This window comes from Oikopleura dioica, chromosome 2 (genome assembly GCF_907165135.1).
Source record: "Oikopleura dioica chromosome 2, OKI2018_I68_1.0, whole genome shotgun sequence".
Taxonomy (NCBI): Eukaryota; Metazoa; Chordata; class Appendicularia; order Copelata; family Oikopleuridae; genus Oikopleura; species Oikopleura dioica.
Window position 1 is genome coordinate 11,762,199 of NC_137292.1, and position 23,538 is coordinate 11,785,736.

The 23,538-nt window shown below is 42.2% G+C and overlaps 12 protein-coding genes across 16 annotated transcripts; all 12 read right to left on the minus strand.

The window, feature by feature from the left end:
• Window positions 1-821: 821 nt before the first annotated feature.
• Window positions 822-3,063, minus strand: LOC145700504 (uncharacterized). Its single transcript, XM_081777778.1, has 5 exons — window positions 2,654-3,063; window positions 2,558-2,611; window positions 1,938-2,109; window positions 1,080-1,892; window positions 822-1,040 (listed from the first exon to the last, which is right to left on the minus strand). Exons 3-5 carry the CDS (start codon window positions 2,020-2,022, stop codon window positions 937-939), a joined length of 1,002 nt encoding a protein of 333 aa, XP_081633904.1. The 5' UTR covers window positions 2,023-2,109; window positions 2,558-2,611; window positions 2,654-3,063; the 3' UTR covers window positions 822-936.
• Window positions 3,064-3,148: 85 nt separating this feature from the next.
• LOC145700521 (DNA oxidative demethylase ALKBH2-like) lies at window positions 3,149-5,124 on the minus strand. Its single transcript, XM_081777803.1, has 4 exons — window positions 4,814-5,124; window positions 4,489-4,772; window positions 4,247-4,444; window positions 3,149-4,201 (listed from the first exon to the last, which is right to left on the minus strand). Exons 1-4 carry the CDS (start codon window positions 5,080-5,082, stop codon window positions 4,164-4,166), a joined length of 789 nt encoding a protein of 262 aa, XP_081633929.1. The 5' UTR covers window positions 5,083-5,124; the 3' UTR covers window positions 3,149-4,163.
• A 44-nt stretch (window positions 5,125-5,168) lies between these two features.
• On the minus strand, window positions 5,169-7,153 carry LOC145700510 (proton-coupled zinc antiporter SLC30A9, mitochondrial-like). 2 transcript variants are annotated; one of them, XM_081777789.1, is made up of 8 exons: window positions 6,875-7,153; window positions 6,516-6,833; window positions 6,299-6,474; window positions 6,085-6,254; window positions 5,900-6,047; window positions 5,690-5,854; window positions 5,458-5,645; window positions 5,169-5,376 (listed from the first exon to the last, which is right to left on the minus strand). In XM_081777789.1, the coding sequence occupies exons 1-8, from the start codon at window positions 6,949-6,951 to the stop codon at window positions 5,236-5,238; spliced, it is 1,383 nt and encodes a 460-aa protein (XP_081633915.1). In that variant the 5' UTR covers window positions 6,952-7,153; the 3' UTR covers window positions 5,169-5,235. The 2 variants fall into 2 exon arrangements, with proteins under 2 accessions (XP_081633915.1, XP_081633914.1); XM_081777788.1 differs by having other exon boundaries at window positions 6,516-6,825; window positions 6,875-7,151.
• A 135-nt stretch (window positions 7,154-7,288) lies between these two features.
• On the minus strand, window positions 7,289-8,557 carry LOC145700516 (ribosome biogenesis protein BRX1 homolog). Its single transcript, XM_081777797.1, has 5 exons — window positions 8,251-8,557; window positions 8,119-8,207; window positions 7,891-8,070; window positions 7,528-7,849; window positions 7,289-7,450 (listed from the first exon to the last, which is right to left on the minus strand). The coding sequence occupies exons 1-5, from the start codon at window positions 8,420-8,422 to the stop codon at window positions 7,290-7,292; spliced, it is 924 nt and encodes a 307-aa protein (XP_081633923.1). The 5' UTR covers window positions 8,423-8,557; the 3' UTR covers window position 7,289.
• LOC145700515 (ribonuclease H1-like) lies at window positions 8,469-9,857 on the minus strand. Of its 2 annotated transcripts, none has more exons than XM_081777796.1 (4): window positions 9,790-9,857; window positions 9,156-9,749; window positions 8,855-9,114; window positions 8,469-8,808 (listed from the first exon to the last, which is right to left on the minus strand). In XM_081777796.1, the coding sequence occupies exons 2-4, from the start codon at window positions 9,746-9,748 to the stop codon at window positions 8,738-8,740; spliced, it is 924 nt and encodes a 307-aa protein (XP_081633922.1). In that variant the 5' UTR covers window position 9,749; window positions 9,790-9,857; the 3' UTR covers window positions 8,469-8,737. The 2 variants fall into 2 exon arrangements, with proteins under 2 accessions (XP_081633922.1, XP_081633921.1); XM_081777795.1 differs by having other exon boundaries at window positions 9,795-9,851.
• On the minus strand, window positions 9,819-10,465 carry LOC145700525 (uncharacterized). The gene has a single exon (XM_081777807.1). It carries the CDS (start codon window positions 10,443-10,445, stop codon window positions 9,936-9,938), a length of 510 nt encoding a protein of 169 aa, XP_081633933.1. The 5' UTR covers window positions 10,446-10,465; the 3' UTR covers window positions 9,819-9,935.
• Window positions 10,466-10,523: 58 nt separating this feature from the next.
• On the minus strand, window positions 10,524-12,588 carry LOC145700512 (NAD kinase-like). Its single transcript, XM_081777792.1, has 6 exons — window positions 12,516-12,588; window positions 12,148-12,225; window positions 11,771-11,878; window positions 11,398-11,730; window positions 10,901-11,335; window positions 10,524-10,853 (listed from the first exon to the last, which is right to left on the minus strand). Exons 1-6 carry the CDS (start codon window positions 12,531-12,533, stop codon window positions 10,725-10,727), a joined length of 1,101 nt encoding a protein of 366 aa, XP_081633918.1. The 5' UTR covers window positions 12,534-12,588; the 3' UTR covers window positions 10,524-10,724.
• Window positions 12,584-14,599, minus strand: LOC145700514 (prostaglandin reductase 3-like). The gene is made up of 3 exons (XM_081777794.1): window positions 14,253-14,599; window positions 13,734-14,207; window positions 12,584-12,947 (listed from the first exon to the last, which is right to left on the minus strand). The coding sequence occupies exons 1-3, from the start codon at window positions 14,575-14,577 to the stop codon at window positions 12,706-12,708; spliced, it is 1,041 nt and encodes a 346-aa protein (XP_081633920.1). The 5' UTR covers window positions 14,578-14,599; the 3' UTR covers window positions 12,584-12,705.
• A 13-nt stretch (window positions 14,600-14,612) lies between these two features.
• On the minus strand, window positions 14,613-16,155 carry LOC145700511 (general transcription factor IIH subunit 2-like). Its single transcript, XM_081777791.1, has 5 exons — window positions 15,860-16,155; window positions 15,628-15,815; window positions 15,362-15,580; window positions 15,054-15,308; window positions 14,613-15,012 (listed from the first exon to the last, which is right to left on the minus strand). The coding sequence occupies exons 1-5, from the start codon at window positions 16,153-16,155 to the stop codon at window positions 14,699-14,701; spliced, it is 1,272 nt and encodes a 423-aa protein (XP_081633917.1). The 3' UTR covers window positions 14,613-14,698.
• LOC145700524 (peroxiredoxin-like) lies at window positions 16,071-17,281 on the minus strand. 2 transcript variants are annotated; one of them, XM_081777805.1, is made up of 5 exons: window positions 17,150-17,218; window positions 17,075-17,083; window positions 16,811-16,971; window positions 16,496-16,768; window positions 16,071-16,447 (listed from the first exon to the last, which is right to left on the minus strand). In XM_081777805.1, the coding sequence occupies exons 1-5, from the start codon at window positions 17,201-17,203 to the stop codon at window positions 16,294-16,296; spliced, it is 651 nt and encodes a 216-aa protein (XP_081633931.1). In that variant the 5' UTR covers window positions 17,204-17,218; the 3' UTR covers window positions 16,071-16,293. The 2 variants fall into 2 exon arrangements, with proteins under 2 accessions (XP_081633931.1, XP_081633932.1); XM_081777806.1 differs by lacking the exon at window positions 17,075-17,083 and having other exon boundaries at window positions 17,150-17,281.
• A 317-nt stretch (window positions 17,282-17,598) lies between these two features.
• On the minus strand, window positions 17,599-22,039 carry LOC145700505 (chondroitin sulfate glucuronyltransferase-like). 2 transcript variants are annotated; one of them, XM_081777780.1, is made up of 12 exons: window positions 21,188-22,038; window positions 20,978-21,137; window positions 20,643-20,933; window positions 20,388-20,593; window positions 20,198-20,345; window positions 20,028-20,117; window positions 19,857-19,976; window positions 19,684-19,810; window positions 19,528-19,639; window positions 19,381-19,482; window positions 19,192-19,334; window positions 17,599-19,005 (listed from the first exon to the last, which is right to left on the minus strand). In XM_081777780.1, the coding sequence occupies exons 1-12, from the start codon at window positions 21,967-21,969 to the stop codon at window positions 18,938-18,940; spliced, it is 2,349 nt and encodes a 782-aa protein (XP_081633906.1). In that variant the 5' UTR covers window positions 21,970-22,038; the 3' UTR covers window positions 17,599-18,937. The 2 variants fall into 2 exon arrangements, with proteins under 2 accessions (XP_081633906.1, XP_081633905.1); XM_081777779.1 differs by having other exon boundaries at window positions 19,381-19,639; window positions 21,188-22,039.
• A 6-nt stretch (window positions 22,040-22,045) lies between these two features.
• On the minus strand, window positions 22,046-23,479 carry LOC145700518 (cyclin-dependent kinase 20-like). The gene is made up of 5 exons (XM_081777798.1): window positions 23,327-23,479; window positions 23,006-23,191; window positions 22,861-22,960; window positions 22,497-22,813; window positions 22,046-22,249 (listed from the first exon to the last, which is right to left on the minus strand). The coding sequence occupies exons 1-5, from the start codon at window positions 23,469-23,471 to the stop codon at window positions 22,119-22,121; spliced, it is 879 nt and encodes a 292-aa protein (XP_081633924.1). The 5' UTR covers window positions 23,472-23,479; the 3' UTR covers window positions 22,046-22,118.
• Between the last annotated feature and the right edge of the window lie 59 nt (window positions 23,480-23,538).

Genomic DNA, 23,538 nt, shown 5'->3' on the forward strand with positions numbered 1-23,538 from the left:
AGTACACCTTCAAGATGATAAATATTCCAATCATCATATGCGTTGTGGTCAATTTTCTCATCTTTGCCCGGCTCATGTGCTTGATGGTGCCGTTGAATAATTATGGAAATCCATCATCAGCGCTTTTGAACAATCACATGATGCGCTTGATTCGCTCCATTTTTATGCTAATTCCTCTCCTAGGCCTCCACTTTATGTAACTTCAATAACGCTAAAAAGAGACGAGAGACGTTTTAGAGTTTTTCTTTTTATCAATCTCGGCGCTGTTCTGAGCAAGAAAGATGGCAAGCTACCCGAATCGCTCCAAACAGTCAACCTCTTCTTTGATGTCATCCTCACTTCCTTTGAAGGCCTGGCCGTAGCACTGCTTTACTGTTATTTCAACACTGAGGTTCGGAAAGCGCTGTGGAATATGATTTTCAGTTCTTGGTCCAAAAATAAACAGCGGTTGAAAGGAAGTAGTTCGTTTTTGATCAAGACTCAGATCTGGAATGTCAGCCTCGAGAAGAATGTCTACTGTGTTGTCAACGAAGAACAGTATCTTACGAAAGCAGAGCACTCAAGGTATCCATCAGGAAAGTTCTGGGAATAAGGCCTATTAGATTCGGATACGATCTCACAAAGCTTCGACAGAAGAAGATCAACAGATACTCGACGCTCAATCTTTTCGGCAAGACCGTCAATTGCTTATGAAAATTCTGGTTCGACTCTAACCTGAACTTCCTGAACTCAAAATATAAGACTTTACATGTCAATTATTAAGAAGTAAATACTTAATCAAGATTCCTCAAAAATAAAAGAAGAGTTTTCAGTTATTTCCTAAAAGACAAGTTTATTGCGGATCCAAGAAAATAGAGCGTTAAAGATCAGTGAAAAATTTCTTTCGATAAATGACAAGTAAGGTGCAGGGATAATTAAATAACTTGATAGAACGAATCAAACGAGTAAGTGGAGCTTGTTCCCCTCCATAAAACCAATGTCACATTGCTCAGGGTCAAGATCTTCGGACAAGTCTTCATATTTTTCAATGCATAACTCGTCTGAAAGTATAAGAAAAAGCTGAGGGCTACTTTGATTACCAAGTTTAATAAGCGGCAGTGTAGTTTCTTCATCACTTTCCTGCGGAAAGTCAATTTTTGTCGACAGCTTGTCAGACTTTGCCATCAACTGCTCGATAACGTCAATCGTGAATGTAAACACTTTAGATTTTTTGTGTTCCGGCTTCAAAGCAAGATGAACAAATCCTCTGGTACCGATTTTGACAAGAGCTTCTTTCGTCATTTCTCCTCGCTCAAAAAAGCAGAGATAGCTAACACAGTCCGGATTCTCTTCACAATCGTCAGTATCCGGGTTCTGCAAGTATCCAAAAACTAGCTGCTTCGATAGGGTGCAATAAGGATTATCCACTTCTCTCACGTAGTAAATACGGGATCCATAGAGGCCATAAAATGCAGTCTCTGCCCAGAAACATGTTGGGAAGATGTAGGAACTTACTTTTCTCTGCTTCAAGTCGACGTGGACCATTTTGTCATCTCCTTCATTGTCGAAGACTTCAGCGATGATAAGCCAATGACTATCGTCGATGAACCTGGCGAACATGTTATAACAACCGCGGTATTTGCCCTTGAGATTCAAATCATACGTCCAGATATTTTTCCTCTTTCCGCCAGAAAAACTCACAAAGTCGACAGTTCTTGTGATTGATCGAACCTCGTTGTCGTCATCATCACTGTCCTCATCATCGTCATCTTCAGATGGATCACTCTTCACAACGGGATGAATACTTTTTTGTGGGTTGGCGATAAAATCACGCCACGTTCTTTGGCGAGAAAAGTTGAAGCTCATCTTTTTAATATCGCTATCTGACAAGCACCACGTTGTTGAATCGGTGTCTAAACGAAATTGCGGTTGACAGAGAGATTCAAACGAATTCGTACCTTCAACAAGCATCTGAAGATTGATTTGCTTTGCTGTCAATGCCTGTGAGAAGAAGATAAAAGGCTCAAGCATTCCGGAAAACATTGTCCCGGCGAGAGAGAAGGAATTTTTAACAAGTTCAACTTTTGGTTCGTTGTCGTCTCGATTGATTTTGAAGAAGAGCAAATCACCCTCCGTGGCAGGGCGGTATAATTTGCATTCTTGTAAATAGTCTTTTTTCCGAAGACTATTCATTTATTCTTATAAGATTAATCTCGACGCGAGATTAGTCTGTTTGAATAAAAAAGATTAATTCGGGAAATTTTCGAAATAGTTCCGAGATTATTTCAAATAATCTTGAAACGCGCGCTGTGATTGGTGGACCAATGGCCGACGGCGCGAGAGAAAAATGAAACTCAAACATGCTTGGAGCGCAGCTTGAAATTTTGTCCGCGCCGCCTCGCACTGCTCACAGCTCGCCAGCGCCACCAAAATTTTTCCCCCGAGCCACGCGACCCTCGCTAAAAAGATTAATCTCGAAACTAGTCCAGTCTTGACTAATCTCAGAATCTTTTTCCAAAGAAGATTAATCTCGCAAATTTTCGAGATTATTTACAAGAATGCAAATTATACCGCCCTGCTCCGTGGACTCATTCTCAAAACCCTTCGGTTTTGACTCTTTCGTTGTTACAAGCTACAAACAACTTTCAATGCTTATCAAATGAGTTCTATTTACATATGATCGAGAGAACTTGACAAACGGTTCATCTTTGCTGAATTCAATGCTTGCTTTCCGCTTCAAACTTTTTTGTTGTTTTTCAAGTCAAGTCGTTTTTGGATGATCTTAGCAACTTCCGATAGTCTATCAGGCTTTCTTTTGTTTTCCATGTAAAATTCCTGTCCAAGGAGCTCAAGAATTACATCGCTCTTGTAATGGCGATTGAGAAGGTAGCTACAGAAGTCGACGCTGGTGAGTGAATCGAAGCTACTGTACCCATCTTCGATTTTTTCCAACACTAATGGTGCAATAAGCGCGAGGACATCAAATGACATGCGTTTGAAAATAAGCTCAGACAAAATAACAGAGTGCGGATGATCCTGCATCCCTTTGAGGATCGAACGACGAGCCTTGTCCGCCATTCTAACGCACCTTTCATAATGTTTTGTGAAACCTGCATAGAAATGAAAACAAAAATGACTGATCGTCGAGCCAGAGCAGCCAAAAATGAGATATTATATTTTGAATTTAATAATTTTGATAAAATAGTACAGGACTGAATTTGAAAAAAGATGATCTACGTGGTGCAACCCGGCAAGTTTCAAAGGCAGAGCATATCGCGGAGCTGTATTGTTAACATAATATGGGATTGAGTGCTGTATATTTTCTCGCAGAAATTATTCTTTTTTTTTTACTTTGATGCCGAAATGAGTGCTTTAGTTTTTTGTTTGTTTCGAAGGAATCAGTAACTGTTATTTTAAGAGTGGAGCAGTGTTCATAACGAGGGGCTTTCGAGTTTTGAGCTGATAGAGAATGATAGTTTAGATCTAACTTGTGAATAAAAGCGTAGCTAAAAACGTCTTTGAAATCAAGGAAGAGAATGTCTTAGAACATAGTTCAAAGTTCAAAAAGAATGTAATGGAATAAATAAAAAGTAAAAAAGTATGGTAGATGTAGATAGGTTCAAATTGATGATCACAGTATTGAATACCGTGAATGGAATTATTCAAGGACTTACTTTCATAGTTGATTAAAATTTAAAGAGCGTGTGTTCAAGTCAAAATGCTTTTATTGTGTTGAATTTTGAATGAATGAATGATAATTCGAAAATTCGTCATGTAGCGGCCGGTAAAATACTTTGAGTACAAGTTTGTTATATATTTACAGGTAGAGCAGTATTTCGAATGCATATATATTTTTATTTGGTTTTGTTGATGGGTTTGATCACGTGACAGCGAAAGAAACAAAGATGTGGTTTTAGTAAAGTTAGAAATAGTAAACTTGATGACGGTGATAAAAGCGAAATGGGACGAAGAAGAGGACACCGCCAGCTGGAGTAGTTTGCGATTTACAGTGAGGTCATTTTAATAAAAAAGAAGAGTGAACATTATTATTTTTTACCAACAGAAAAAGAGGGTTGAGCCTAGCACAGACTAGAACGTCACAAAACATGTACCAAAAATAAGAAGAACCACTGTTTTAGCAGTATCAGCACTAGTGAAAGCAGTTGACAGCGGGCGAAAGCGGCTCATGCGTCGCCGGGATCTTGGTTTTGGTCCTCTTCATCTTAAGTCAAAAACGTTAGAAGGTAAGCTGACAGAAAGGGCTCACCTTCGATGATGACACTTCGGAAGATCACGGTTATTGTGGGCGACTTTTCCTTCTTGCGCTTAGGAACGGCATGCTTCCAATTCCTTTGCATTGGGTCGTGCATGATCACAACTGTGCCGTCCTTTATTGGAATATTAAAAGTATCTTCTTTATTATTGTTTGGCTTGAACTTATAATCTCGCCGCGCTCCGAAAGATACTAAAATCAGAAATAAAGAGGCAATAATGAAAAAAGCGGCTTACTTGAGGCGATTGGAACTGACTGGTCGACGTCTTCCTCGTCGTGTGCAAAGACGCCGAGGCTGTTCTCGCCGTCGTCGAATTTGTTTATGATACACATGTTGTATTTAACATTGTGCAGCGCCTCCATTTGGACCTTTAGCTTCGTTAGGACGGGGCACCAGTCGGAGCAGGCGAGGGGTGCTCGTTTGGTTTGTTTGAATTCGAGTCCCTTGTCGGCGTACAAGGCTTTGTCGTGAGGGAGGTTGTAGTTCTTGCCGTATACCGATACACAAGTTTCTTCGGGACTAGGAATACAGTAGGACAAAGGCTATAATTCAGGGCTTACTTCAAGTACTCGATTTGATCCTGCAGCTCTTCATAGTAAGTCTTGCACTCGTCGGCAGTAAAATAGGTAGCGTGCTCGACCTTGCCCTCCGCTCGTCGGAAGCTCAGCGTTTCCCATTTTAATTTCTTCGTCTTTTTGACTTCTTGCGCTGGTTTTTCTGTGATTTCTGGTTCGACCTCATCGTTCTTACGCTTCCTCGATACGAGATTCTCGGTTGATGGCTTTGAGTTCTCCAGCGGGTTGGGCAATTTTCCGATGGGCTCTTCCATGGCCGCGTTCAGTCTAAAATACTTTAAGTTAGGATTTTGTTTCTGAAGAATGCCCGTTGACTTTATTTAAATAAGAGGTAAAGTAATTTCACTCGTTTTTCATGTTTTATCGTTTCCCTCTTGAACTGTGCTTGAAATTCAACTTGAATGGGCTTATAGAATCTCGAGATCCACATGCTTCACAAAAGGAAAGGCTTTTTTGACGGAGACTTCGATGTTGTCGATTTCTTTGCCGAGATGGTCGATGCCCCCGTTTATATGGAGCGTGAGGTATTCATCGATTTGGCGCAGCCTCTAGAAATGAATCGGTGACTCATCGCACTAGTGATTCGGCTAGTAAGCAGTGGAATGCCTAGATCAATCACCGATTTTTACCTTGAAGGGGAGTTTTGCTTCCCCAGCGTTTTGGAACTCTGCATAAACTTCCGCGGCGTCCAGCTCGCTCAAATAAGCGGAACCAATCACCCCACCGTCGATATCGATTTCCGCTTTTAGTCGCACAACCTCGGGCCCAATATACGTCGCCTTTACGTCGTACACGCCTTTGATTGCAGGATGAAGCTCTAAAGTTCGTTTAAATTCGCGAAAAATTAACAGGCTAGCGTACCGAGATGATCCTGGATTGCGAGCACTTGTTTTTGCGGGATACTCTTGCCAATGAGAAAGCGCGAGTTTTGGGTCATGAGAAAACTAGCAACCCCGCCAAGCATGAAACCGATTATGACGGAACCCGAGGCGTCGAACAAGTGATTGCCAGTTATTTGGGTCAGACCTAAGCAAACGCTTTAGGTTTCAGAAAATACATTAAAATTCTTACCCATACAAACACCAGCGACAACACAACCCAAAACAGCGCAACTGTCTTCTAGCAAAACCACATTTACTGACGGATTTTTTCCTTCGCTAATATATTTCCAAAAGGAAGTATTTTCTTTTGAAGCCTGCTCACTTGCCGTCATCATTGCCTATTTATTGTTAAGAGACGTCGAAGACCGAGTTTACCTTTATCAAAACGATCGAGTCTATAAGCGCCGATCCAGCGAGAACAAGATACGCCATCTGCAGCTCTGAACCGATAAGTTCATGGGGAAAGACGGCACTCGTTGCGCCATGCCAAACCGATACTCCTGCCCCGAGGCAAAAGATCCCCACGCCAGATACAAGCGATGTTACTAGCAGTGAACGTTAGTTACAGTTATATTCAAGAAGCTCCTACCGTAACGCATGTTTTCATACCCATACGGGTGGTCTACTGAAGGTTGTCTACGAGCCATATAAACGCCATAATATAGAACAACTGAATTCGCTGTATCCACGAGGGAATGAATTGCTTCCGATAACATTGAAGCAGAACCAGTTTTAATTGCAAAGATAGTCTTAACGGCAAAAATACTAAAAACTCGTCAAGAATTTTACATTTTTCAGAAACTCACGATGCATTTCCACAGAATTGCCAAATCACGACTGTATCTCCTTCATTAACTTTTGCACTTTGCCCTTTCGTTTGTTGCGCCATCCGGGTATTCTGTCGATTTCGATACTTTTCCAAGTCATTCTTTGAGGCCTTGACATTCCGCCCGGCCATTCTTTGCCCAACTTCTATAACCTTATCTTCCAGAAAGACCTTGATCTCCTTTCCATCTTCATACGGACTTCGTACCATGAAGAAGTCCAAGTCTTTCAAATCTTCCTCGGTCACACCGTACTCGTCCTTAGCTCGGGAAAGCGTAATGGTATTATTTTCTGAAAGGCTTTATAGACTTATCGGCAAGTTCTGTTTTTATTCGCGTACTTGAGGGAACCGGAGGGATCAGTTTCTTCCGATAGTCCAGCCGGGTGGTGTAGGATCTTGAAGTCGATAGAAAACATATTCGAGGGGGCCGTATTCGACGCATCATTCTAGTAAGTTGAAAACTTTGATGGTTGTAAGAAGGGCACGGGTGTAACAGATCACGATGACCTGGACGACGGAAAGCCGAGCTAATTAATAGCGGAGGGTTTCAAGACGAAAGGCACCACCAGATGGTACCCCCGCTCTGACCACTCCATAATCATTCGAGCTGATCCCGGTTAGTTTTGACACCATATGAGAAATTTAAACGGTCAGTTATGATTTTTCGTGTTGTTCGGCACAGCGGCCGCTCATATTTATATTTATTCCTTCAATAAAAAAGATCCTTCGATGTTCTCATTCAAAAAACGTTCGTTTAGTTATTTACAAAGATTTCATCCGTAACGTGCTTCGGCGCTTCTGGCAGGTTCTTCTTGTGCTCTTCCTTTGCTTCTCTTTCGATGACCTTGTTCATGTAACTCTTGCCCTTTTGGCCGTAGCCTTGGGCGCGTCTTCGCTCGTTCGGGCTCACATAATCTAGAACACAAATATTCACATCAATCACAAGAGCGAGGATAATAGCAACAAATAAAAAAACAATATGCGTATTTTACCTGGATTGAGATAGATCGCTGGCCCCGAAAACGGTCCCTCCTGAATCCTTTGCAAGTTCAGCACCAGTCGCGGTCCGATTTCAACCGTCTCAGGCTCAAACTTCTGATCCTTGACCTTGTTCGTTCCTTCCAAGATGATCTGATAGTTTCTGATCCAGATTCTGTCGTCGAGGATGGAGAAGTTGAGGACGTGGTCGATGAATGGCTGCGATTTGGGGTGATAGCGGGGAGTGCCGAAGACCTGAGTGAACATTTCTTTGATGAGGGCGTAGTGAGGTTCTTCGTCGAAGTGATGGTCGAAGACGAGCAGGGGGCGAGAGCCCTTTAATAGAAATACTTGGACGGTTGAAGTTTTTTTAATACCTTTAGGCAGTTTCCTGAAAATTTCAATTCACCCATCGTGTTCAACCCCTCGACATTGAATCGAATCGTCGGCCCTTCATCAACATCAGCCACTGTTATGTAGAGATCCTTCTTTTTACGCCCTTCAAAATACAGGATTTTCGAGCAGTTCTTCATTTCTGCGATTTCTTTTATGATCGCCTAAATTTTTTGAGATTCACTAGAAATTTATTGAAAGATGAGTTTTACCCGGTCGTTTTTCTTTTCGAGCTTGACATCGGCTTTGGAATGTGGCATAATGTTTCGAAGGTCTTGCATAAAATGACGAGTTCGGTAATCTAAGATCAATTGAAAACACTTGATTTCGATGATTTTTCCTACCAAGGCCTCTTGATCCAAAGATCAAGCATCTGGTCTTGTTCTTCCACTTTCCCTGCGACATGGTAGGCATGTCGTTGACCTCCAATATTTCGCCAAGTGTGGCGCTAATTTCCTCATTTTTCGCCTTCTTCGCGCTGTCAGCATCTGTCACTTTTTCGCCGTCTCTCTTCATCTCCTCTAATTCTGTTTATCTAAAGCGGTGTCTTGTTAGGCGCGTCTTATTAGTACTGTACGATTCTTTTCTATCTACAGTCGGGGAGTGGCGCAAAACAGCCAAGAAAAAGGAGCGGCGGGCGACCGAGCACCCTTTTTTGCGTGGGGAGAGATCGAACCAGTCCGACTGCGCCCAATCAATAGCACAAAATAAGACAGTCAATTGTCTGTCTCCTTGCAGCGCGTTTTTATCGTTTTTCGATAGCTAGATACGGACAGTAAGAACTTTTATACAGGCAGTGAATATTTCTAATTTCTAGGAACTTTGGTTTGTTCACATGTCTTTTGAAAACTCTTCCATGTAAATTTTGTACAGTTTCTTGTGCTCTTCTGCAGCTTTAACAGCTAGGAAAGAGTTAAAACAATATTCCAATTTGAATAATAAATGTACCCAGCTTATCTGCTTTTTCATTGCCGAGTTCTCCATTGTGGCCCTTGACGTGTCTGAATTCAATGTCCACAAAGTTTCTCCGGATGTCGTCTATTTTCTGGAAGATTTCCTGGTGGATAATTGGGCTCTTGTCGTACTTAGTCCACTTTCCATCCTTCGCAAATCGCTTCCACTTGATTATCCAGACGTCCAGGGCGCTGATGCAGAATTTCGAGTCCGTCCGCACTTCGATTTTTTTGAACCCCTTTTCTTTCGCATGCCTTAACATTTCCATAATGTGTTTCGACAGTAATTTGCTCACTTGACAGCGGCGAGGATGGCCCTTGCCTCGCCAAAATTGTTCGTCGAGTATTCATTTTCAAAGCGGTCGTTCGGGATGGAATCCGCTTTCGCCGGGCCCCACCAAACACCTGACCCGCTGAAGCGTAGCCCCTTCTTGTTTTGATTGCCCGGGCAGGCGCCGTCTGTGTAAACCACATATGTTTCGCCGTCTTTTTTCAGCAAATATCCGTCTTCTGTCTCTTTAAGTGTGTTGTAGGGCTCATAATCGGCATCTTTGTCACTCTTGCCTTCTGGATAATCAGACTTTTTATCATCGTTCTTCGATTTTTTGAACTGGTTAAAATTTGGTTTCGCATCTCCTTTTCTCTTCGAAGGACCATTTTTCCGTTGGGAAGTGCTAAGAATATCATTCTCCTTATCAACTCGTTCTTCTTTGACTGAATCTTCCGTTGATGTTCCACTTCCGAATTTCTTGACAAAGTCTGAAGCTGCCAATCGATCTGGAAACTTCTTAAATTTCGCGCCACTGAAGCCATTCACATTTGCTTGACATTCTGCCCATGTTAGATAAACTCCAGGATTTTTGCCTTTTGCGACTGCGTAAAATGGCATACTGAAGAGCCTTGATGCAGATTATCACGACTTGGTGCTACTTTACGTGTATGTGAAGATGTTACGACGAATAAATCTATTTAGCATACATCCATTCAATCTTAAAACTAGAGTGAAAATATTTACTAAGAATTGTAGAAAGTGATGAACTATTGAAAATTGTGGCAGTAAAATGAGAAGATGCTTTTTAGAGAGATTTTTTCGGTTTTCTAGGAGTCAGGAAGAGGGATCTTTTCGCTGTTTTCTCCTCTTTAGATGCGGATTCGAGATTCTTCCTGAGAGTGGTGAGTTCTTTAGCGATTTTCGACTTTCGGTTTTCGAAAAACTTGATCTTGTTTTGGACAATAGTCTGTTCCGCCTCAAGTTTATGAATTGAAAGCTTGATTTCTTCGGCTTTGCTCAGAACCTTGCGCCGTTTGGTCAATCTTGGAGTTTCAGGTGTTCTTGAAATCGACAAATCACGCGTTGAAACGCATCGTTTTCGCTTATCCGAGAGAACAGGAGTTGAGTTGTCCTGTTCTTTTCGAAGGTACTCGAGTGCGCCTTTGAGCGACTTGAATTCTTCAAATCGCGCGCCTGGGTATCCATTAACTTGGGCGTACAGCTCGTCCCAGGTCTGAAAGAGTCCGGTTTTACGACCCACAGCGACTGCGTAAAACTCCTGCTGCACTGGTAAACTCATTCGCCGCCCGTCCATATGGAATAGATAAAAGCAAGATTTCTATAAAAGATTTTCGTTTATTTTCTTTCTAGGATTCATTTGAATCGAATTTCATATTTCATTGAATACAGAAAGAGTGTGAAAATAGCAAAAGAAGGCAACAGTATGTTCAGATATGATTCATATCATATGATTATGAAATAAACAATCTCAGTCAGGGCGGGATTCAAACAGAGCACTTTTTGAACGTTATGAATTTTTACTTTCCGATTTAGAGCAACGACCCGTGTTAAGATGGCAAGCTTAAAGATATCATCATAATTTAGTGGGTGGTTTATTATTGTTAGTAAGAGCTTTCTGCTTCACTCGTGTGTTCCATGCGAGTAGATCTTGTAGCGTGTTGAACCAGTCGTGATCCATGCGGGATACGGTAGGTAACGAATGCTGAGATTGTTGATTAAATTATTTATCGATGAAGAGATCGAGTTTACCTCTGAAGCCTTGATAATTAAATCTTGATTCTTCTGCAACTCTGGTCCAAGACGTCCATCGAAGCTAACAACGGCGTGTTTCCTCGCCTCAGGAACGACTTTAATTTTTATTACGGAAGTGGAAGGGACAACGATAGGCCTGAAAGACAACGAATGCGGACAAATAGGAGTGATGAGAATAGCCGGGACGGCTGGATGAACCATTCCTGCGCCAGCCGAGAGCGAATACGCGGTTGAACCGGTTGGTGTCGCTATGATGATGCCATCAGCTTGAACTTGCGTGACCAAGTTGTCGTTGACATACAGCTCGAGATTGCTGAGGTAGTGATGAGAGCCGCGATCGACGACGATTTCGTTCAGAGCGGTGTTTGAAACATCGGGCGAGTCGGAGCCCGGAGTAATGAGTTCGGCATGCAGTCTGGAGCGAAGAAGAACCTTTGATATACAGTGTTGGCAAATATTAATAGAAGCGTGTAGCGTCTAGGCAGTCTGTTTACCTTCATGTTCCCTCCTATCACGTCATTTATGTGTTCTTTGAACTCAGTGAAGTCAAATGGGGTCAAGAACCCAAGCGATCCCAAGTTGAAAGACATCACGGGAGGAATACACGAGGGAAACAAGGAGGAAGCGTAAAGCAGGGTTCCATCGCCACCGAGGCAAACAACGAAATCGATCTTTTCCGAGATCTTTTCGAACCCCGTCATGCCTTGAAAGACTTTCAATTCTGATTTGATCTCTTCGAACTTCTCAGAATGCTCTGACGATGAAATATCATCATCTGTTAATGTTTTTTCTTCCACAAAGACAAACATGTTCTTTTCTTTCAAGAGCTAAATCGGATAGTAAAAACAATTTCTAAAACAATTTTACCCATTCCGCAAGTTCAACGAAGGGTCCAACAGTATCGTAATGGAGCTTTCGAATAACCAAGACAGAATCAGGCGACACTTCCCATTCCATCCTGCCCTTCGAACTGATCTTTTCTCGATTATGAAAATTTTCAAGTCCAAGTGGAGGCATTTCAATTTATGGGTGGATGATAATAATGAGAACGCTCTTTTATGATGTGAAAAAAGGCACCTTGCTTCCTAGACAAACAACAAATAGTCTATTCAAGTGTAATGTAATATTACTAATGTTCCATTAATCAGAATCTTCTAGGCCGTCCATGAGAAACGTTTCATAGTCGAAGAAATTGAACAATAGGGCGATTAAGTAGTGCAAAGAAAGCTAGCTCTAACCGAGACCTGAGGAGAACTCAGAGTAGGCATGATATTGACATGACGCCCATGCCGGGAGGGTCGCCTATGGGCAGTCCCAGTTGGCTTTTACAGGGTCAAGATATGAATCAACAACGGATGAGTTCACTTGACAATGTGGAGATGGTGGTCGGTTTTTCTTTTAAGAGTGCTCGAGTCACAGAATACAGGCGGGCTATTACTTCTCTCCAGTAAAAAGATTTTTATGAGCCCTTCTTAGGGCTTTTTGAAGCTATGAATTCTATTCAAGTGTTTATTTTGTCTGCCGAAAATGTCTAGAGTCCTGTAAAATCAAAACCGACCAACACCCCTTCAGATTAATATTCATCCTTATTCAGTAATCATTGACCCCTAATCAAAGGTAAATGCTCCATTACAAACCCAGCCCGGTCCGACCGATATCTATGCTGAAATTTATAACTAAAAATCATTTTCGTAATCGTAAATAAATAGAATCAGGCAGGGTTCTGGAAATCTCTCCAAAAAGGACATAAAATACAGTAGATGAAGATCTACAAATCACGTTGATCTACAGTGTGGTAATCTTTAGTCAAGTTTGACACAAATCTTGCCAATTGATTTCTTGGAGTAAAGATAATCAACTCCATCAGGAATGGCTTCGATTCCCTGCAAATTTGGGCCGAAGTCAACTTTGCTCGAGATTGCGCCGCTATCGACAAGACGCACAAGATTTTGATAAGCATCGGACATCAGGTGAGGGTAGTGCATCAAGAAAAAACCGTTCATGGAGGCGGATTTGGTTAGGAGTTTGACAGGAATCACGGACGCTGAACAATATTGAATTCTTTGTCGTTGTTGTTTGGCTTTTAGTAAAATAAAGATGAATTACCATAAGAATTTTTTGGCCGGAAATTTTTTTTGCGAGTTATCACTATATTCTGAAAGCCCATATCAGAATTAGTGGATTCCCAAAATTCTAGCGCCCGATGACGTCATTATGACGTCAGAAAAGATGATAAAATCATCAAGATAGGCAAAACTTTTTAACCGTTTTTGAGAGGGTTCTTGTTTGAAATTCGTGTTTTTCTTTTCAGAATATTGTTCAGCATGAAAAACTGAATAATCACCCGACATTAAACCGTCCGATATCGTAGTTAACCGACCGGTAATTTCGCCAGTTAAAAATAAAACCGGTCGGTTCGATGAAATTTTGCTGGGTGATTGTTCAGTTTTTCATGCTGAACAAGATTCCAAAAAGAAAAAATTGAATTTAAAACAAAATCCATGTCAAAAACGGTTAAAAAGTTTCATCATTTGGGGCCTTTTTTTAACCTTAAATCATCATAAATGACGTCATAATGACGTCATTAGGCGCTAGAAATTTGGGAATCCACTAATTCTGATGCGGGCTTTCACAATATAGTGATAACTCGAAAAGAAATTTTCTGCCAAAAAAATTCTTATGGTAATTCATCTAAACATGAGTTAGATTTATTAATCGATTTCCTGTGGATATTGCTTTGCAGGTATGATTCTATAATTCTGTCTGGTGAGATTACTTGAGGCTCGTCTTGGTGGCCGCGTGCGAATTCCTCGTACGATTGATCGTTTACCTTGCGGGGACACGCCTCGAGCCATTCCACCCTTCTCCAAGTAGCTTGAGATAAATCCGATTTGAACACATTTGCCAGCAGTTGCCAAATTGTCAATAACAGAGTCGAGAACTTTTCCACCAACACTTTCGTAAGCCACGTTGACGCCGCTCGGGGCGAGTTCTGGCAATGCCACGCCTAGTTTCTCTTCGGAAAGATTGATCACGTGCGTAGCGCCAATGCTCTTGAGAAAGTCGGCCTTCTTTTGATTAGAGCAAGTCGCAATGACTTTGCTCGCGCCGGAGTGAGCGAGCAACTGGGTCGCAAACTGGCCAGTGCCACCAGCAGCGGCAGTAACGAGACCGACTCTTGGAGGCTTGCTTGAAGCATCCTTCTTGAAAACGTCGACTCCGTTGACATTCAGAGAAATTGCTGCGGTCAGGCCTGAAACCAAAAGGGGAATGTATTTTGGGTCGGCAGTGGGGACCGGAAACACTAAAATAATACTTGAAAGAAAGATCGAAAAGAAAGTATCGTTACCTTTGGAAGTGGTGTGATAGTCGGAGAATGCGCCGTATTCCATGTAGCACACGTGATCTCCTTCTTTTGCCATCGCTTTAGGTCCTGCTGCAACGACTGTTCCTACAGCTTCGAATCCGCAAGGAAAAGGAGGTTGCACTCCAGGCATGTATGCGCCAGAAGTAAAGTTAACATCAGACGCGTTGATTCCAACAGCGTGATTCTTAATGACCATTTCTCGACCGCTGGGTTCCGCAAGTGGCACTTCTTGAAGAGCTACTGACTCGCGAAAGTTCTGAGATAACTTTTGGACTAGCCATTGCCGAGTTACTCTAGGCAAGCTCATTCTGAATAAAGTCAAGTTTAGGCCAAGGGTTAAATTAAGCGTTCATTGTTTCGGCAGTTGGCTCAGCCACGCGGAAAAGTTCAAGTTCTCTCGTTCTCAAATTATTGGACATCTATTGGTTTTAAATACAGCCAGGGCAGGAGTGCAGATGATCATCTATGAAGCCGTCACAATCGCCACACAGGGAGCTCTGGCACTTGTCGCAGACGACAAATTGTCGACCCTGCTCAACAGTAGAAGGAGCGAAATTGCAGCCGACGCAGGGTTTGATCTGATCGAACTGACTGCGCTCGAGCTCAAGATCGATCTCTTCGTCTTTCTGCTCCGGAATAGAAGGCGTAACTGTTGACGGAGGAAAGAGGTGATGGTAGCACCGAGCGAGATGAGCTGCAGAAACGAGGGATAACCTGCAGACGTCACATAACGTTGGGATTGCTAGAATGTGGTATTTTTGATCATTTGGCCTCTCGATATACCTTTAACTCTTGTTCTGCACTGGGGGCAAATATATTTATCATCTGTTTCTTTCTGTGGGAATCCCATCTTCACTAGAACACCCTGTCTGGCAGACGACTCAACAGGCGGCCTCGTCAGCTCCTCAAGCTTGTCGGAAATGTCGATAGGATCAAGAGGCACAAAATACTTTCCATCAGTCCGCTCTGTCAGCTTCTTCCAAATATTCACTTCTGCCGAGAGAGACACAACGGAGCAACGAATTCCTCCATTTGCCACTGTAAAAAAAGTAAATATTAATTCAAGTACTCATCTAAAAAAACTGTCGTACCCGTCTCAATGGTCGAAAATGGACTCGTAACATCGATGGTGTTTAACGATCCGACAACGAAAATAATCTCCCGATTTGAGTGATCGCCGACTGCGGAGAGCATCGATTTCGCTGCCGCGATTCCGTTTACCATTGAACACTGTCCACCCGTTTTGAAACCCTTCACTTCGATGTCTTTTAACGCGTTGAGCAAGCGCGCTTCGGATCCCCCAAGAGGAACTAGAAAGCACCTTCATCAACCATTCTGTGTAACCAAGTCAACATACCCACAATATTAGCTCGTTTATTCTGCAGAATAACAAGTGCAAGCTGGCCAAGCGGACATGCTGCGAAAAACTTGGGAACAAACTCTTTCAAACTTCGTATCGCGCATCCAGCTCTATTCGGATAGCGATCTATCCGAAGATCGGGATCTGCCATCGAACGTGACAAGTCAAGCGCCAAAACACAATGCCTAGATTTATTTTTATAGAGGCACTTTCCACCGACTGCAGCTACCTGACGATGTGGATACGCTTTCCCGCTTCTTGGGCCAGCCGTTTCTTGGCAAAGAGCCGTTTTGCCGCGGAAGAACCGGAGATTAATGCACCAGTATCATCCTCTCTGAGCGCCTCCCAGGTTCTCTCATACCCTCCTTCCCAACGATAACCACTATGTTTGTCTCCACCTTCATCCATCAGTCTGAAGGTGTTTTCAAGTTTATTCAGAATCGGAGAAAAGCACAGATATAATAATCCTACTGTATAAATAATTAAAACATGACAGGCATTATTCGATAAGGGGTTATGATTCATAACTTATGAATACTTCGCTAAAAAGATGACTATTTCTAGCCTATTGCACCGTTGAAAATTGAACTAATTTTTTGTTTGTTTGGGAGTTTCTGGGAAGACACTTGTGGGCTGAAACGTTTTTCAGTTGTCGAATTCGATTTAGAGTTCATCTTGCTTGGAGAAGTATTTGACCTTGTCGTTAGGGTTGGGGATGATGGTAGCTTTGCCTGGCTTCCATCCGGCTGGGCAGACCTCTCCGTGCTTGTCGACGTACTGGAAGGCTTGGACGAGTCGAAGGGTTTCGTCGACATCGCTACGAAAAAATATTATATTAGTGCTGAATACACCGTTGATATCTTACCGGCCGACTGGGAGATCGTTGATGGTAATTTGTCGGATGACCTGATCAGGATCGATGATGAAAAGACCTCGGAGAGTGATTCCTTGATCCTCAAGAAGAACACCATAGTCACGCGAGATCGATTTGGTCAAGTCTGATACAAGAGGGATGTTCATCTTTCCGAGACCACCTTCTTTTCGTGGAGTCTTGGTCCAGGCAAGATGGGTAAAGTGAGAGTCAACAGAAGCGGCAACGACTTCGGCGCCAATGGCTCGGAATTCTTCGACTCGGTCGCTAAAATCGGTGAAAAATTGAAGGTCTAAGGGGACGAGCTACCTGAAGGCGATAATTTCAGTGGGGCAGACAAATGTGAAGTCGAGGGGATAGAAGAAGAAGACAAGGTACTTGCCCTTGTAATCAGAGAGCGAGACCTGCTGGAAATCACCGTCAACGACAGCTTCGGCAGTAAATGCTGGAGCAGGCTTGCCAATGGCAGCCTAAAACACTTTGAGCCTTTCAATTTTCAATGGAGTACTGAAATGAGTACAAATTCTTATGATAACTGAGTAAATTTAATCCCTACACATCACCTAAACTTACAGTATGAGTCTTAATCTTTCGTGACTTCTTTATTCGCAAAATTTGAGCTTCATAATCTAAACTTTAAGCTCCTACCTTGAGATCTCCAACGGCAGCGGCCAAAGCAACAAAAATCGAGAGCAACTTCATTCTGATGCAAAAAATCATCATCAAAAAGTTTTTTTGTGAATTGCATAAATGCTCTTTATAAATATAAAAAAGGCGTTGATTGCGAGTTTGTTTGTTCTAAATTTTAAGAAATGATTTCTTACAATGGCGGGTCTAGCAAGAATAAGGATTTTGGATAGTGTTAGATCGAGGAGGATAGGCAAGAATATTGTCGTCGGTGATAAATATATTTTAGGACCGACTCAAAAATTAATCATTTTTCTCAAATAACCAGTTGCGGCTTCTGTTAGATAAGATTATTATTTATAATTAAGATAATCTAAATAGATTCAATAATCCTTTGAATCTAATTCCGAATAGATCATTTTCTGCAACTTATAAAAATAAAATAACGAGAATAAATTGAAAACGATGATAAAAGTCTCTTTTATAATTGAAGAATATCGGCACAGCAATGAAAATATAAAGAAAGACTCAATTGCACTTAGATTATAAAGACGCGAAGGTAAAAAGCGTTTCAAGTGAGGTGAGAATTGTTCAAGAACACACAATGATAAAATAAAGTATAAAAACCAGCGCGTTTTATCTGAGTTTTAGGTCATAAGTGCGCAGATGATAAGATAGGTTTTGAACAGTGAGGAAATAAATTAATTCCCGAAAACTGTCGTCTCAGACCAAGAAAGAAAAGCAATCAAGGGGAGATGCCCTTAAGGGGGTCCCCAACGATTTTTCCGAAATTGGCCATTTTCGACCGGCGCTCACGCCGACACAGACTTATATTTTTCAAAAATTTTTTCACGTACAAGTAGGTCAAACCTAGATCTAGTGAAGCGTATCTCAGATTCTTTAAAATTCAACCACATCTTGCGCAACGGCGCCGAGAAGGAAAGCATCTCGCAGATAATCGCGTGTTTGGCCATTTTTTCACCTGAGATTACTCCAAAAATTTAGGTTACAAAAAAAATTTTTTCTGCTGTTTCTTAAAGCTCTAACACTAATCTAGTGAAGCGTCTCTCAGTTTTTTCTATTTCCAGAAAATGATTATGTAACAAAGACGATCAAAAAAATGTACGATTTCGGAAATTTCAATCATGTAAATTGCCCTCTGGGCATAACCCAAACCCATATTTTCGGGCATTTTCAGAAAGCTTAGCTCATAGCCTTTCTAAAAAGGTGCTATGTGCGACCCTTAGACAACTATAAAAAAGGGTTGATTTTTCAATTTTTATGAAGATGAAGCAAAATTGGTAACTTCAAGGTCGATTTTAGACACTTTTTTCTACAAAAATCGAAAAATGCTAGAGACCTTTTTTGCAGCTTTTTGCACGAGGAATTCAGATCTGAAGAGAAAAAAATCTAATTCGCAAAATCGCAAAATCGTGGGGGACCCCCTTAATTCAATTCCAAGCACTGATAACGAGCATTGGTGCAATTGTAAAATATAGAAATAGAAAAGGCCTCTCTTATAGCCGATTAGAAACAGAAAGCCTGATAGCGGTTATTTTTTTTTTTTTGAAATTTTAAATATATAAATTGCTAGAAATTTTCGATAAGGCTAGAGTTTTGGTTGAGATTGTTGAGCTGGTAATACAGATTCAGTCCGATCTCGAGCGATCTCTTGGTTTGTGGCAGTAGTGGATTCGGCAGCGTCGTTTTTATCAGTTTTTTTTGTTACTCGGCGAGACAGAGCGGAGATGGGGTTTAGGTAAGGTCTTTCCGAGCAATTCAAAAGGGCATCAAGGGAGCTCACGCGTATCACGTGTCGTCGCTGTTTACTTCGTCTGGGAACAGCTTCATCGCAAGTTGCGTTCTCGTTCCAAGCCCTAGATTATCAATTTTACGATTGATTCAATCAATGAACTTCAGAAGTTCATTTAGCATTGAGTTAGTTTAGCAATCTTAAAATAGGGCAAATCCGACAATCAATCCGCTTGATTGATTTCACGACAATTAACCCGCCGTAAATGTCAAAGACAGGGAGCTTATGACATTAAGTCTACTCTTTTTACCTTCGGCATTAGACCGTTCACATCTATCCACCGCTCCATCGCCTCTCTTCACGCTGCACTGGCGCAGCGTCCATCTTCTCTTCAACGCAGGTTCTACTGCTCGGAAAACATGGAGCTCCGAGTTTTCCATAAACAATTCGTATCTAGATTGAATCCGTTAAGAGCGGGTCATACGAGTTTGGCGCTTACAAGTCGATGTTATCAATGAGATCTTGATTCTTTTGACTCTTCTGAGCAAATTTGCTACGGGCTGCCATGTAGTCCGAGTTAAAGAAGCATGTTTCGTCGAAGCTAGAAATGACAGTATTACTCACTATCGTTAGGTGTCGTTGGTACCTATAGATATCGAAATGGCCAGTTGATCCTTTGATTTCGATCTCTTCCTTGACATCAGGCGCTATCTCCTTGTTAAACTGCGTAAAAGGCACGGGGAAGTACGCTTGCCATCCTGAATTCCAGTTTCAATGGCTGGTAATCCTAATGGTCAATTACCTGCTATCGCGTTCATTCGACACCTGTCAAACAGATCTGCATTGACGTCTGCGTGGGGTGAGGCGAGGAAGAAGAGAGAGTCCGCCGTGAACTTCTTAGTTCGGACAATCACGTCCAGAATTCGCAACTAAAATTAAGCCTAGCGCGGTGATATTTTGAGTTTGCGTATGTACCTGGCTTGGGATGTCGGTCTTAATCGACATCCATGGAATGACCTTTGGGCGGTTCTCTTGGCTACCATATTTCACTTCCAGTGCGCCGAGTCGCTCTTTTTGTACAGTGAAGGGATCGTCCTGAAAATGTCAACGATTATACATTGCATTTCCTTATTAATAATTATTAACCTTTTGGTGAACTTTTTCAGCCTCTGCAGCGCCGTATATGAAAATAATAGTCAACAGGATTGACTCTTTGTCCTTGCCCATCAGAACTTTCTAAAACAGTAGTTCGTTATCATGTTCTTTAGTTCAAAAATAAGTTAATTGGACTAATTTGGTGTTGAAACTCGTCTAACCTTTTCGAATTTGTCCAAAAACACCCGGAGGGCTTCGGCTTCGTCCACCGAAACAGGAAGGATCATGTTTATTTTGGTCGTATCGGTCACGTAAGGCATCGGGATAATCTCCACTTGCGAGAGCGGTCGCAGAAGATCAACACGATGGCTGAACGAATATTAAGTCTGAACTCTTGAAACGCAAGCTTACCTTAATTCAGTTTGTCCAGCATCCACGGTGACACGGAGTTTCAAATCTAGCATGTATTCCATACCGCGTTGGGGATCAAATCGTTTGTAACCGTTCTCCAGCTTGATCAGGTCGATTTCCATTCCTTGTGGCTTATATTTTTCTTGCAATCGCGAAACAGCTGTTGCTACGATGTCGTTGACGTCTTTCTTCTCCATATCAGATAGCTAGTTTAAAAATAAATTTAAAAATAAAATGGAAATAAATCGTCCAAACCTCGCATTTTGGTATTTCGCCTGGGCATGTGAGCGTGTGCGTGGAGTCAAAATAGTCCCAGTTGATGACTTCCCATCTATTCGAAGGTTGGAAGGGAGGATTGACACCAATTGGCCAGCTGAGACCATCTTCTCCTTGTGGAGTCTTGGCTGAGAGATTCTTGATCTCTTCTTGGAGGAATTCAATCTTCCGGTAAGTCATGTCGATTTCGACTTCTGAGAAGCGTTTGTGCAATTTGTAAACTTCGGTGGTAGTGACGACAGGGAAAGCGGAGACAGCTTTTTCAAATAACTGACAATTAAATTTAGCGTTGCTGATGTGTGGTAATTTCTTACCTTTGAGGAGGCTGTTTCGACGTCAAATTGTTCGTCGTTTTCGAGGTTTATTGATTCGTAAGTTTGAACTTCTTCTGTATTTACACATCCGACTTCTCCCTTTGTTAGCGTGAGCAAACATCGGCCGAGCCATTCGTCCGGCGAATCAGCTGTTATTCCACTAAGAAGCAAAATGTTATTCTTGGCTCTTTTGAGACAGTATTTGTTTACCTCAAGCATTTGTTCATTTCCGGCATTACCGCCATCATAAGCGCTCTTGACATGATGAAGCCGGCCGATTGTTTACAGTAGTAACCGTCTATTTTCTCGTCGTGGATTCGGGCAGGAAGGCCGAGGTACAACTTGCGCGTGATAGACATGTGGTTGACAATTTCGTTGACCCGGTAGCCGGCGACGTAAGAATTGTCGTAGCCGACGAAGAACCAGTCGTAGACTTCGTTGTAGTGTTGATAGAGATAGTACAGAGTCTGGTAGAGAATTCGAATCTCGTCTTCTTCTGGGTGGACAACAATGTTCATCCCAGCTGGTTGATGATTCTTCCCTCTGAAGGGTTGCTCGTGAGAGCCAAAGAAGAACAGCAGTTTTTGCATGTGATGGCCAAGCGTTTTATTCTGTGCAATCGCAAGTGACGAGACTGTATCCTTTGTAGTTATCATAGATGAAACAAGACGTTCGCGGATTCCAAGTTCGGTAGAAATATAACGGCTTCGCACGACTTTTTTCTTGTTCGCTTCCAGGTCGACTTTTGGCTTGAGCTTCGGATCAACGATGATTTGAGGCTCGAAATCTTCTTCTTCATCAGATGCGGGAAAAGCCGGCACGGAATTGTCCAGCGCAAGGGCTTCATTATTACTGTCAAGTGAGGTTTCGTATGTTCGGCATTCATCTGGCTCGATTACTGGCGCTCGGAGAAAGGAAAGGGCGAGGCCGATCGTCAGTCCCAGAAGGGTCGGGAGCATCCCTTTGCATCGCGTGATTCCACGAGGCATCATTTTTCTGTTTTATATTTTGATCTCTTGTTGTTTTCTTTTATAACTGCATCTGAAAATCAAAAATGATTAGAAGGGATAGAAAAGTAAACATTCTTCAAGTACAAAAATAGAAAAATTTACAGATACAAAAAGGATTGACAATAAAAACATCAGCTGTTGCAATTCATAAATTCCGATAAACTGTTGCTAATCGACGATTCGTTGGAAGAGAAGTCGTCAAATTTCCGCGGGTCCTGTTTAGGCGGCGAGAGCTCTTCTTTACGAGCGGGCAGTGGGGAAGCTAAAATGAAATTATTTCTATCTTTCTGTTCTCTCCGTTTCTCTTACGAGTTCATGAACGATTCTGTTCGGCGTAATTACGAGCTGTCTTCTCGATTCATAAAAATTTCAAACAATACATAGTTTATTGACTTTCCCCACATAAATGGTAGTTAGAATTTCATAAGGGCATAATTTGAATGAGTAGATTCGAAATACTTTATCTCTGTAAGAGGGATACAAATTATCCCGAACGGAAGTAGACTTACCTTTGAAAAAGTGATGGCGGAGGCTTTCGGCGGCGGGTAATCTCTGGGTTGAATCATAAACCAGAAACGACTTGACCAGGTCAGCTGTGTAATCTGGCGCTTTGGCGAGTATCTCGCCGATATCTTTTCCTTTCGTTTCGTGAAAAACAATCTTGGCGTAGTCGGGCAGCGACTTTCGCCCGGGCCAGGTCTCGTCAGTTGGCGTCCCCAACGTTTGCACAACAATGTAGAGCTGCTCGATGTCGGACTGACCGGGGAAGAGCGGCGAGAAGAGAAAGAGCTCGCCAATTATGCACCCGACGGCCCATAAATCGACCCTAATTGTCGCGATTGTTACGGGAAAGTGCAGAGATGGGTTACTAACCCAAAGTCGTAGCGATGTGCGCCGTACAGCAGCTCAGGCGCGCGATACCATCGGGTTGCCACTTTGTGGGACATTGGACACTCTTTTTCGTAAATTCGAGCTGAAGAAATAATTCTAATTTATTCATGAGAGTGAGTTCTTGTACCTTGTCCAAAGTCGCCAATTTTCAGCTGTCCCTTGTTGTCGATCAACATGTTTGACGGTTTCAAATCTCTGTGCAGAATGTTTTTTGAATGAATATACGCTACGCCCTCCAGCATTTGCCTGGCGTATGTTTTCGCGATCTCTGGCCGCATTCGTTCAGCACTTCGGATTATATCGCCCAAGTCACCTTAGACGTGTTTTCAACGCGTTTTTAAGTGCTTCGCCAAGTTCATAAAAGACCCATCGTTAAAAATTAAGTATTTGAACTTTCATAACATGTCTAATTAAACATGATTTACGAGTTTGCTTTTGTAACACGTGCCTTCCATCAGATCAGTAGCCAAAACAACGGCACTTCCGGCCGCAAAAACATCGCGTAATTTTAACACGTGCTGCGCGCCACGGATCTCTTCTTCTGGATAATCATCGTCGTAATCAATCTCCGGGAGACGGGTCGTTTGGCGCATTGCTTGGATCTCTCTGATCAGCTCTTTGGGTAATCCGGCATTGAGTTTCTTCTCAGAAATTGGAATT

What these genes read in the sequence shown, in the direction of transcription:
- LOC145700515 (XM_081777795.1), bottom strand. Translation starts at nt 9,835, where the DNA reads ATGCTAAATAGATTTATTCGTCGTAACATCTTCACATACAC. An exon ending in GCCATCCTCGCCGCTGTCAA is followed by an intron (nt 9,115 to 9,155) that starts GTGAGCAAATTA and finishes GGAAATGTTAAG; the next exon opens with GCATGCGAAAGAAAAGGGGT. An exon ending in TGAAAAAGCAGATAAGCTGG is followed by an intron (nt 8,809 to 8,854) that starts GTACATTTATTA and finishes ACTCTTTCCTAG; the next exon opens with CTGTTAAAGCTGCAGAAGAG.
- LOC145700505 (XM_081777779.1), bottom strand. Translation starts at nt 21,969, where the DNA reads ATGATGCCTCGTGGAATCACGCGATGCAAAGGGATGCTCCCGACCCTT. An exon ending in GAAATGAACAAATGCTTGAG is followed by an intron (nt 21,138 to 21,187) that starts GTAAACAAATAC and finishes TTTGCTTCTTAG; the next exon opens with TGGAATAACAGCTGATTCGC. An exon ending in GCTGGACAAACTGAATTAAG is followed by an intron (nt 20,346 to 20,387) that starts GTAAGCTTGCGT and finishes ATATTCGTTCAG; the next exon opens with CCATCGTGTTGATCTTCTGC.
- LOC145700510 (XM_081777788.1), bottom strand. Translation starts at nt 6,980, where the DNA reads ATGATGCGTCGAATACGGCCCCCTCGAATATGTTTTCTATCGACTTCA. An exon ending in GATCCCTCCGGTTCCCTCAA is followed by an intron (nt 6,826 to 6,874) that starts GTACGCGAATAA and finishes AAAGCCTTTCAG; the next exon opens with AAAATAATACCATTACGCTT. An exon ending in CGCAATCCAGGATCATCTCG is followed by an intron (nt 5,646 to 5,689) that starts GTACGCTAGCCT and finishes AACGAACTTTAG; the next exon opens with AGCTTCATCCTGCAATCAAA.
- LOC145700518 (XM_081777798.1), bottom strand. Translation starts at nt 23,471, where the DNA reads ATGCGCCAAACGACCCGTCTCCCGGAGATTGATTACGACGATGATTAT. An exon ending in AATTGGCGACTTTGGACAAG is followed by an intron (nt 22,961 to 23,005) that starts GTACAAGAACTC and finishes TTATTTCTTCAG; the next exon opens with CTCGAATTTACGAAAAAGAG. An exon ending in GCACATCGCTACGACTTTGG is followed by an intron (nt 22,814 to 22,860) that starts GTTAGTAACCCA and finishes CGCGACAATTAG; the next exon opens with GGTCGATTTATGGGCCGTCG.
- LOC145700514 (XM_081777794.1), bottom strand. Translation starts at nt 14,577, where the DNA reads ATGAGCTTGCCTAGAGTAACTCGGCAATGGCTAGTCCAAAAGTTATCT. An exon ending in CTATCACACCACTTCCAAAG is followed by an intron (nt 14,208 to 14,252) that starts GTAACGATACTT and finishes GTATTATTTTAG; the next exon opens with TGTTTCCGGTCCCCACTGCC. An exon ending in TCGAGGCGTGTCCCCGCAAG is followed by an intron (nt 12,948 to 13,733) that starts GTAAACGATCAA and finishes AATATTGTTCAG; the next exon opens with CGTCCGTGATTCCTGTCAAA.
- LOC145700524 (XM_081777806.1), bottom strand. Translation starts at nt 17,224, where the DNA reads ATGATGATTTTTTGCATCAGAATGAAGTTGCTCTCGATTTTTGTTGCT. An exon ending in CTGCCGTTGGAGATCTCAAG is followed by an intron (nt 16,972 to 17,149) that starts GTAGGAGCTTAA and finishes AAAGTGTTTTAG; the next exon opens with GCTGCCATTGGCAAGCCTGC. An exon ending in ACTGAAATTATCGCCTTCAG is followed by an intron (nt 16,769 to 16,810) that starts GTAGCTCGTCCC and finishes CACCGATTTTAG; the next exon opens with CGACCGAGTCGAAGAATTCC.
- LOC145700504 (XM_081777778.1), bottom strand. Translation starts at nt 2,022, where the DNA reads ATGTTTTCCGGAATGCTTGAGCCTTTTATCTTCTTCTCACAGGCATTG. An exon ending in TCTTCAGATGCTTGTTGAAG is followed by an intron (nt 1,893 to 1,937) that starts GTACGAATTCGT and finishes AATTTCGTTTAG; the next exon opens with ACACCGATTCAACAACGTGG. An exon ending in ACTGCCGCTTATTAAACTTG is followed by an intron (nt 1,041 to 1,079) that starts GTAATCAAAGTA and finishes TTATACTTTCAG; the next exon opens with ACGAGTTATGCATTGAAAAA.
- LOC145700511 (XM_081777791.1), bottom strand. Translation starts at nt 16,155, where the DNA reads ATGAATCATAACCCCTTATCGAATAATGCCTGTCATGTTTTAATTATT. An exon ending in TAAACGAGCTAATATTGTGG is followed by an intron (nt 15,581 to 15,627) that starts GTATGTTGACTT and finishes GGTGCTTTCTAG; the next exon opens with TTCCTCTTGGGGGATCCGAA. An exon ending in GTGCAGAACAAGAGTTAAAG is followed by an intron (nt 15,013 to 15,053) that starts GTATATCGAGAG and finishes ACCACATTCTAG; the next exon opens with CAATCCCAACGTTATGTGAC.
- LOC145700525 (XM_081777807.1), bottom strand. Translation starts at nt 10,445, where the DNA reads ATGGACGGGCGGCGAATGAGTTTACCAGTGCAGCAGGAGTTTTACGCA.
- LOC145700512 (XM_081777792.1), bottom strand. An exon ending in CTACTCTGAGTTCTCCTCAG is followed by an intron (nt 11,879 to 12,147) that starts GTCTCGGTTAGA and finishes AATCGAGAAAAG; the next exon opens with ATCAGTTCGAAGGGCAGGAT. An exon ending in TAATTATCAAGGCTTCAGAG is followed by an intron (nt 10,854 to 10,900) that starts GTAAACTCGATC and finishes CAACAATCTCAG; the next exon opens with CATTCGTTACCTACCGTATC.
- LOC145700521 (XM_081777803.1), bottom strand. Translation starts at nt 5,082, where the DNA reads ATGGAAGAGCCCATCGGAAAATTGCCCAACCCGCTGGAGAACTCAAAG. An exon ending in GTCAGTTCCAATCGCCTCAA is followed by an intron (nt 4,445 to 4,488) that starts GTAAGCCGCTTT and finishes TTCTGATTTTAG; the next exon opens with TATCTTTCGGAGCGCGGCGA. An exon ending in CCGAAGTGTCATCATCGAAG is followed by an intron (nt 4,202 to 4,246) that starts GTGAGCCCTTTC and finishes TTTTGACTTAAG; the next exon opens with ATGAAGAGGACCAAAACCAA.
- LOC145700516 (XM_081777797.1), bottom strand. Translation starts at nt 8,422, where the DNA reads ATGAAGAGAGACGGCGAAAAAGTGACAGATGCTGACAGCGCGAAGAAG. An exon ending in TCGAAAAGAAAAACGACCGG is followed by an intron (nt 8,071 to 8,118) that starts GTAAAACTCATC and finishes CAAAAAATTTAG; the next exon opens with GCGATCATAAAAGAAATCGC. An exon ending in AGCGATCTATCTCAATCCAG is followed by an intron (nt 7,451 to 7,527) that starts GTAAAATACGCA and finishes TTTGTGTTCTAG; the next exon opens with ATTATGTGAGCCCGAACGAG.